Raw genomic sequence first — 8,542 nt, forward strand, 5'->3', positions numbered from 1 at the left:
TCATCTTGCAAACACTGTAAATGAAATATATGCACATTCCTGTGGGGTTAGTAATACTGTTCTTGACACTAGCTGTTTTTTTTTTGTTTTGTTCCAATTTGTTTGGTGCTGTAGAATCGGAAAAGCTGTTGCTTGTCATCTATCTCTAGCATTGCACTGTCCTCATCAATATTTTGAGACTGGCCTGCTCCCAGAATATAGCTGTAAACAAACAAGAGGGCTGCTATAAAAGCCAGTGTATCCATATACTAGACAGAGAGTGAGCTCAAGCAAACAATGACCATTCCATTGGAGGTGGAGAAAATGATAATATTTTCTTTTTTCCTTATTTTTTAAAACATTTTTGGACTACAAAATTGAAATTTAATTAAAAATAATTAAGAAAAAACAAAACAATGCTTAAGAAAAAAACATTTTTAGATGTAAGCAGGTTGCTGACACCTCATTAGTTACAAAAAGCTAGACTTTAATGTCCATGGTTAACCACAGAACATCATCTTCCATTCTTCCCCAGGACTCCTTACGTGCTGTTTGGATGATTTACATGCACATATTCTAAGAATGACCTGTCCAGAACTCTTTCAGTAAGAATTTCTTCAACGACGTTTATATCCTGAAAGAAAAAAGATGTTTTATTGAATATCAAGATACCAATTAATCTGTTAATAGATATATTTTTGACTGCTTAGTCTAAAAAAATCATCAAAATACTGGTTTCAGTGGGTTTACATCCATGTTTAAAGTTTAGTATTTGTTATAGTATTTGTTAATCTTTGCCTAGCTTTCTACTCCTTAGTGCTAACTGCAATGTAAAGCAAGAGAAATTTACTTAAAAAAAGTAAAGGAGAATGTCAAATGCAGACAGGTAGATGAACTGATCATGCAAAAACCAACAATTCTAATGCTATTTATTAAAGAATCCAATTCTGGTGATGCATGTTATATTATTACATATATAAATAAATACTCAAGCTATACTTTATGAAGATAGATGTGTGAGCTGTCATTAAAATGTGATCATACATACGTCTATTTCTGTTACATGCATGAACTATGGGTCAAAATTATAAAGATGGCTCTTCACTGCCCCATCCTCCACTTGGGCATCATTTTCTTTAGTGCTTTTGCTCCATTAAAAAAAAAGGAAAAAAAAAAGATTTATACCTTTATTTGGGATCTTGTCTGGGTAGGTATCAAACAAATATAGGGGAGCATTAACTAATGCTCTTGAGAAACTCCAACAGCATGCTAATACTTGTGACACATTTTCCAAGTTACAGTCCATTAAGGTAACAAACAGATTCAGCACCTTTCAGGATTCAAGTAAAACTGTGTTGTCTTAAGTTCTTATAGAATAAAAATGGGTTGTTTAAACAACTTTCATTTGAAGTATATGGCTTTTTTATTAGATAGTAACAGAACTGAGGACAGAACCCATACGTTGGCTTCTCTGAGTACTAGACTATGCCGTTTCCATAAACATCTGCTACACTTTGTGACTTCTTAGTGCACCTTAAGCATGGTATTCTAGTTACCTATTCAGGATTTTTTTTAATGATTCCTTGATTGTAAAAGATGTGGAGGAAAATACACAAAGAAATCAAGTCAGTAGCCTGCAAATATCATTACTCACTATGCAGTCTTCATAATAGAATGTATGTCTTAGTTGAAGATGCCTTATAAAATTTCTGCTGCAATAGGCTGGATCTCTCCCAGGTGTTAAATGACATATTGGACAATACTATAAATAAAAGGAAGGAGGTAAATATTGAGTTTTCATCTTGGAGTTCTTGCAGAAGAAAATATTGTGTGTTTAAAAACCAGAAATGTGAAATAAGTGGAGCTATTATGGCCGAATGGCATACTCTGAGCAACATGAATACTGTTAGGCACATGTACTTTCAGTCCAACTGTCAATTATGCTAATCTCAGCTGTGTAATTTGTGTTTGCAGACATCCCAGAGATTGTCAATCTATGCACATCTCATGGTTAACTCATTCATTTCTACTGGCTAACAAGAGAATAATCAGGCCAAAGCTTTTGTTGAGTTCCCAAGCAGTCTTTGGATGATGGACTGCTTCAAGAAAACATACAGGATTTCTCTGGTCATTGATGACAAATTCATTCATCTGTGCATCTAAAACAAAAGTGCCCTAAAGCACTTTATCAGAAGAAAATCTGAAATACTTTCTATCAGTGGATTCTCTGTAGTATAAATAAAAGTTGCAATTGCTGTAACATTTATTTCTTCAAGCAATATCATGAAAACACTATGTGTATACTAAAAAGATGATTACTGTAAAATATACCATGTGTGAATATACTTATGTATAATAAAAATCAGCCTTATGACCCACTGTGATAATGAACATGATACAATACATCAAGAAATCCTCTGCCTTTCTCAGAACCAAAAGCCCGATTCATTTATTTTAGCATTTATTTTAACGTTTGAAAGAAGAGGTTGAAACAGCTGGCCAGAATCACTTTATAATCTAAATCAAATTCACAGAAACAGGATCAAACATACCAAAACTTAAAATATACCCCAAAGGGATTTCAGAATTAAAGGAAAGGGTCAGTATGTCACAGAAGACAATGAAGTGTTCCTCACAGCATGTTCCCACTGTTTGCTTTGTGTTAATGGTGTAGTGTCTATACTTTATATACCAACTAAAGGTAGATTTAATACATATAGTTATAACAGCAGTATGAGTTAGGGATCACTTTTTTGGTTCCCTGCTTATGATTTTTTACATTAATTATAGGCAAACATAGTTCTAACTATTGGTTTTTGCATTAGGTTTCAAAGAAATGTACATCAGAAAGAGCGTAAGGCTGTATATATACAACTCTGGAGTTAATAAAGGAATATTTTCTAAGTTTTAAGGCTTAATTCTGCTCCACAGCTACACACTACAATTATTGATGCATTTGTTCCAAGTGGAAAAAATAAGAGCGTATAGTCTGATAGGTATAATACAAATTATTGACAATTATTTCAGTTGACAAAGTAAATGCAGAGTCCAATTTAAAAATACATAATTTGTCAAAACATCATTTGTTAAAGTATTAACTGTGATAAAGGTGAACACAATATACACTTATGAGCAATTGTTTTCTTTATTTTACTCAAAATTCTGATTACAACCTAACTCATTAATTTGATCATGGCTAAAGTGCTGAAAAGCTAAGCTGCAATGTAAGAGGAAATGGAGTGGGTTTACCCCATCCCACCCACTGAACTAAACAGAAGTGTTGGTTGATTTGTATACAAGCCATTCAGTTGTAACCTCTCGAAGATCTCTCGTGTGGCACATTAGAACTTGAATCGAAAGTGCCTGAGCAAATACTCATCAGGGAAGTAAACTATACTTGCTGAAATTCTGGTCTACACATTACAGGACTCAATCCTACTAATTGGTTTGCACAGTAAGACCTCTCAGCCTACCTGGGGGTTCAGAATTAAGCTGTTTATGTGAAGTTATTTTAACTTAAAAAAACAAAAATACAAAAGACTCCTGTACGTGCCACGTAAGCATTTCTCCAATTGTAACCCAAAACCACAGATTAGAAGAGACAGAGAATGCTGCACATGAAGCTGCCTTAGGTCAGTAGAGAGAAACGGTACATATGCAAATAAAAAGCAGACAAGTCACTGAACCTAGGAAGGCTGATTGTCTTCGCTTACTGGAAAAGCAACCCATAGTCTAAGGGGCCAAACGTAACATTTTGTTGAAGGATAAGTAACCATTTGCTATATCAATTGAAAGACTTCTTAACACCATTTTCTAGTACTCCTATCATTGCGAGTAGTGGTAGGAGTACTAATATTTTATGTATTATGTACACAGTCACTTGTCTGAGACAGAAGGGCAGAGAGAATGAATATAGGTATGCTTTTCCTCCACTGCCAAAGCCAATTAAGCAATCAATATATTTTCTGTTTGCCTATTATCTTCTATAGTAATGCTTGCAATTAAATAGAATTAATCAGTTTAACGTGTGAATTTAGTAAAATATATACTTATGCACATTACCACTGCTCTCGTTTCTGATCTGTGGTAGGTGAGACAATGGTCCATTAGATCATCCTCATCTACTTCACACTGGCAAAAAGGACAAGAATATCTGGGAATAAGAGGTAATATATTGTTAATAGCTGCAAATGCAACTGATACATTTTTAATACTACAAATAATAAAATAGTATTTAGATTTCTTTGCCCAGATGACACTAGAAACTTCTTTTATCACAGCTAAAACACAGCATGGGTTTATGGCATGTACCTAGGCATGATGTATGCTACACTAGCAGAAGGTCAACCTTGCTAATGTACACTGTGAACACTGTAAAAGAACTGTGCATGTGTCAGGATACTGATCCAGCAAAGCGTTAACATAATCATGACCACACAATGGAATGGATAAAATATTGAACACTACAGATAAAGACATTTGATAAAAATCATCAATTTAATTGCTGTGATACACTTGGAGCATACGAGACCAAACCACCAACTCTCTGGAGCCATCACTGAATATTGACACTTCTTTGCAGAGGATTGCTACTTAGTTATCAGTACTGAGTATGGTCTTCTCACCTGGTGGAGGCAATGCTTCCACACTAGTACAATTTTCAAATATGGGTGCCTAAAAGGTCTAGTTTTTCTGAGCATCAGAAGAATAGGTAAGAAGTAGATGAGTCTTCTTAGCAAGCAACCTGAACTATATGTCATTTTAGGAACTCAAATAGCAAAGAATATAGGGTCTTTAAATCACATACATCGTTGCATTAAAGATTTTAATAATGTTATCAAAAATTGTTCCTAATCTTTAGCAGACAAAACTGAAGTCCATTAAACTTCAAGAACTCAGTCATTTTAGAATTGTCTGAATTGACTGATGCCTAATTGATTGATCTAGCAGGTCCTACCCTAAAAGGGAATGAAAAGGGACAGAGAATTTTGACCTTTTGACATACATATAAACATAAGAAAAGCTGTCAGTCTTCTTTAGGGAATGCCACTAATTTATTGCTATTTCCTTGCTTACATGAGTTATACTTGAAAACTATTTGTGAAGAACAAATCACTAGAAGATAGCCAATTACATTATTATTAGTCTTATTCCATTCTGAAAATGACCAATATTTTCAAAGAGATTTATTTGAAAGCAAATATCCTTCCCCCACCTCACCCCCTAAGAAAAATAGCAAAAAGCTGCTACTTGTATTTTGTATTTTAACTTGTCAAAATACTGTTGTATCTACAAAATTGGTCATATGGGCCTAAAGTCTATCAAAAAAATGTAAGAAATGCAATCAAAAGGTATTAATTTGTACTCATACATTAAAAAAAAACCTACTAGTGACCATTTTAAGTAGTATTTGAATATAATGATTAAAAATATTAGATGTGGATTCATGTAGTGTTCTATGAAACAGAAACATGTTCCAATTAAAAAAAAAAAAAAACAGAGAAGATATTATAATTCTTTTTCCAGATTGACTTTACTACATTGGGATAACAAACTCTAAAGTACGTTCACAATGTCATCATCACAGACGTCTACCTTGTTATTGCATCTCCAGGCTCCTGTAGAGGTCCATATTTTTTTATATATTGTTCACAAGTTCTTAAATGAGCTCTCATTTCACTCAGACATACCTAAGCAATGAGAAGAAGCAATTTGTTATGTTTTATTCCATGACACACATAATTAATACATCACTCAATGTTTTCTAGTTCAAAGCCTTACTTCAACATCATGGCGAAACCTAGGGAAAAGCTCATGAATACATGATTCCCTCTATTAACCGGCCCAATTCCTCAGCATTGTGTTATTGGCTCAGTATTGCTGTCATATACTTTATAATAATAACAGTCATCTTATGAGAGTAAAGTGAATTAGAGTGAAGTAATTAGTTTGTGGTGATTTTGTATGTTCCTTGGACTGGCCCTTCATATTTTGGAGTCAGTACGGAAACGCTACTAGCTTGGGCAGGGAGGGGAAACCCTCCCAGTTAACCTCCTGCTCTGTCTTAACAGTGCAAATCCAGACCAACTCCAGTAAAAACAAAAATTTGCCAACTTGAAGGCCAAATTCTGACCTCAGTGAGGCCAACAGCAAAACCTCCATTCATTATGTGTAAGATTTGGGTTTTATATCAATGCTGCTACTAGCTATCCTATTTCCTTTAATTCAGAATGTTTTTATAAAAAAAAAATCTTACTAAGCATAATCATGAGGTGCTTTCTATGAAGAGAAACAATATGAAGTAACATGAAATCACCATGCTGAGGCATTAAAAACAGAAACAGTGCAAAGACATTTGTATTACTTAAGATCATTTTATATTTTTAACCTTCAAACTCTGTGATTGGCCCTGATGAATCCTGGCGAAGAAATTTAAAATAACCGTGCTCTAGGTGTCTGTTCTACCCCGCTATTACCAATGATCCTCCTGACACCAGATGCAGCAGAATGAAACGTGCTCATGCCTCAATCACTTAAACGCAAGTTCCACTGTCCAAGTGGAAACTGCAAATGAAATTAGGTTTATACTAACCCAGCAAACCTTGAATTGATGCGACTGAGGCACCACAGCAGCATTTGCCAGGGGTAGTCTGCCAAATATCAGAAACAACATGCAAAGATATCTTGATGCTATAATGCATTAAACGCACTCTCCTTTTCAATGTGTATTTAACATATCTTAGTGGTCTCATTGACAGTTTTACACACAAAATACAGCCAATACTTCTACAGCCATAAGAAAGATTATAAACCACTGCAAATACCCATCCTCAGGTCACTTGCTGCAATCTGCTACTGAATATCAAAAAGCCATGCTCAAACTCTACTAAGTATTGAGAAGCCCAGCTAAGCCATACATAGCTCAGTAGTTTTTAACATAACTATTAAATTTGGGCATTTTTGCAAAACCCAATTTGAAAAATAATTAAGTAAAACTCAATATTTAAGTACTGCCAATATTGAGGTGTTACACTTCATGCATTTCATTGTTAGCTTTAGGCAAAGCTTTCCCAGATATAAAATGCATGGCAAAAAGGCAAATAACTTATAACATTAACAACATAAACATTCTTGCTACATTTCTCATGTTCACTGTAATTCCCCATAATCCCGCAAATAGCAGTCTTTCTGACATTCACACCTTTACTTGCTGTTTTACATTTTTTTAGTATTTTCACACTGCTGCTGATAGACAAGAAAGTTTTAAGGGTATATTGCAGTTAGCAAGACAAAGGAAATGATAAAAGCCAGAGAGAGATCTACTTACAGAAAAAAAAACAAGAGACACAAATGTAAACTGTACAATCTCCTTCCACTAAACAACACAGGTATAAAAACATAAGGGGAGAGGAAGACTGAAGAGTGTCTTGTAACAATGTCTTTGTAACTATGAGGCACTTCTGCGCCTATAGAAAGAGACACGAAAGTAAATATTCACAAGCACACAGGAAAATACTTGTTTTTATATAAGTTTTCAAGTAAATGTGTATGAATTAAATCTCAGTTAACTGTCTTCCCTATCCAGATGTGCCCTGCCCTATGAAGTCCTATGTACCTTTTGCTCCGCACCTTGTTTTGGCAAATGTACTTGTGTTCCAGTTAGAACAGCAGCATTTTAAAATCTATTTGCATATGAGTAAGTGAAGTCACAAAGGCCTTATGTAAACTTAAGAGAAAAGTGGCTTAGTTTAAGTAGCTTTACCAAATTGGGGGGGGGGGGGGGAAGACTCACAGAATTTTCTCTCTTTAGTCTGTATTTTAACAGGTCCAGTTGTGGCCAAGGCTTTTACAATTGGGCAATCCCAGTGGAGGGGAGAAAGAAGGGGAAGTCAATTTGCCCTTTCTTCAGGCACTGCCAAAATAGGGAGCCAAGGATATTCAACTCCTATAGGTTTAGACTTGAACTTAATATGTTCAACTGCACCAACAGAATGTTTTAGAGTTCTTCTAGATAAGCAACTTGACAAGTTTAGCAAGAATTGCAAAGTCTATTCTTCTATCATCTTGCTGCTGAGTTTCTCTGTTTAGACATGCCCTTAAAAAGGGATCTTAATACTGTCAGTTTTTGTGCATGAATAAGTCTCTGGAATTAGTAATTAATGTTCAAGGTTGCAAACTTGCGTTTCGCATTCTGTGCAATTTCGGTATATGCTCTTCATCTTCTTGGCAATATCAGTAGCTGGAATTCCTTCAGAAGACAGATAAGCCCGGCAATAAGGGCATGTCCATGCATTATTCTTTAAACTTGTAGAAATACAGGAGTGACAGAATCTGTACATTGAGAAAAATCAAAATAAATGTGATAACCCCCCCACCAAAACATTCTTCAAATTAGGCAATGCATATAAAAAATAATTAAAATTTTGCACCTCATAATGACTTCACTGGCATAACACTGCAGGATACTTGTTCCTGCCACAACTGTCTTATCACTTAATAGCTACTGGTTGATTGTATCAAATGTCAGAATTCCTTTGGATGATATGACAGTAAAAAATGACAC

The 8,542-nt window shown here is 34.9% G+C and overlaps 1 protein-coding gene across 1 annotated transcript; it reads right to left on the reverse strand.

Moving 5' to 3' along the window:
- Positions 1 to 409: 409 nt before the first annotated feature.
- On the reverse strand, positions 410 to 8,318 carry RNF125 (ring finger protein 125). The gene is made up of 5 exons (XM_026072833.1): positions 8,157 to 8,318; positions 5,575 to 5,669; positions 4,042 to 4,132; positions 1,634 to 1,741; positions 410 to 613 (listed from the first exon to the last, which is right to left on the reverse strand). The coding sequence occupies exons 1-5, from the start codon at positions 8,316 to 8,318 to the stop codon at positions 521 to 523; spliced, it is 549 nt and encodes a 182-aa protein (XP_025928618.1). The 3' UTR covers positions 410 to 520.
- Between the last annotated feature and the right edge of the window lie 224 nt (positions 8,319 to 8,542).

The sequence above is a fragment of the Apteryx rowi genome, unplaced genomic scaffold (genome assembly GCF_003343035.1).
Source record: "Apteryx rowi isolate R43461 unplaced genomic scaffold, aptRow1 scaffold_352, whole genome shotgun sequence".
NCBI lineage: Eukaryota > Metazoa > Chordata > Aves > Apterygiformes > Apterygidae > Apteryx > Apteryx rowi.